The sequence below is a fragment of the Temnothorax curvispinosus genome, unplaced genomic scaffold (assembly GCF_003070985.1).
Source record: "Temnothorax curvispinosus isolate PA1 unplaced genomic scaffold, ASM307098v1 QBEX01010356.1, whole genome shotgun sequence".
Lineage (NCBI taxonomy): Eukaryota > Metazoa > Arthropoda > Insecta > Hymenoptera > Formicidae > Temnothorax > Temnothorax curvispinosus.
In genome coordinates this window covers 1-650 of record NW_020220136.1, presented here as the reverse complement: position 1 = coordinate 650, position 650 = coordinate 1, and the positions used below count along the sequence as shown (strand labels likewise).

The following is a 650-nucleotide window of genomic DNA, read 5'->3' as shown; positions in this document are numbered from 1 at the left end:
GAATGCAACTGCACATCCGGCTGGATGGTACGCAAGATTTTGCGCAAACGAATTGTATTTTGCGATTCGACATTTACAAATAAAATATTTGTCACACAGGGTACCGTCTGTGCGAATCGGTGCCCGGAGGGTTTCTGGGGCGTCAATTGCTCTCTGACCTGCTATTGTTATAACGAAGCTGGCTGCGATCACATTACGGGCGAGTGTCAGTGCAAGCCGGGCTTCTACGGCGACGAAGTACGTCAACGCCGATTATTCTAATTATGTTAATGCAGGTTTTAAATTTATATAATTAATATCTTATTTTCTTTTTAACGTGACAATCAGTGTCTGAAGATCTGTCCCGAGGGCACGTTTGGACTGTACTGCACGAACAATTGCACCTGTGAAAATAATGCTACGTGCAATCCTAGTAACGGTACCTGTGTATGCGGTGCAGATTGGATGGGTGAAACGTGCAGCCAACGAGCCTGCGAGGACGGTTTGTACGGTTCCAACTGTACAAAAGTGAGTCCCCATATATATGCACTTCTTACAATTAGAAAGTTACTTTTAAAAACTTTTACGATGTCTCGCACCAATTGTAAATTAAACTTATAATTTACAGGTTTGCGAATGTGAGAAAAGCAATACGGAGCAATGTCATCCGT

General features: G+C 42.9%; 1 protein-coding gene across 1 annotated transcript in view; it reads left to right on the top strand.

Annotated features, from left to right (window-relative positions):
• LOC112460143 (protein draper-like) overlaps positions 1-617 on the top strand; it is a gene marked incomplete at both ends in the record, with an annotated part of 2,671 nt that extends 2,054 nt beyond the window's left edge. Inside the window, 3 exons of the mRNA XM_025024673.1 lie at positions 179-237; positions 328-507; positions 608-617. Coding sequence (XP_024880441.1) covers positions 179-237; positions 328-507; positions 608-617 — 249 coding nt within the window. The remainder of the gene's footprint in view (positions 1-178; positions 238-327; positions 508-607) is intronic.
• Between the last annotated feature and the right edge of the window lie 33 nt (positions 618-650).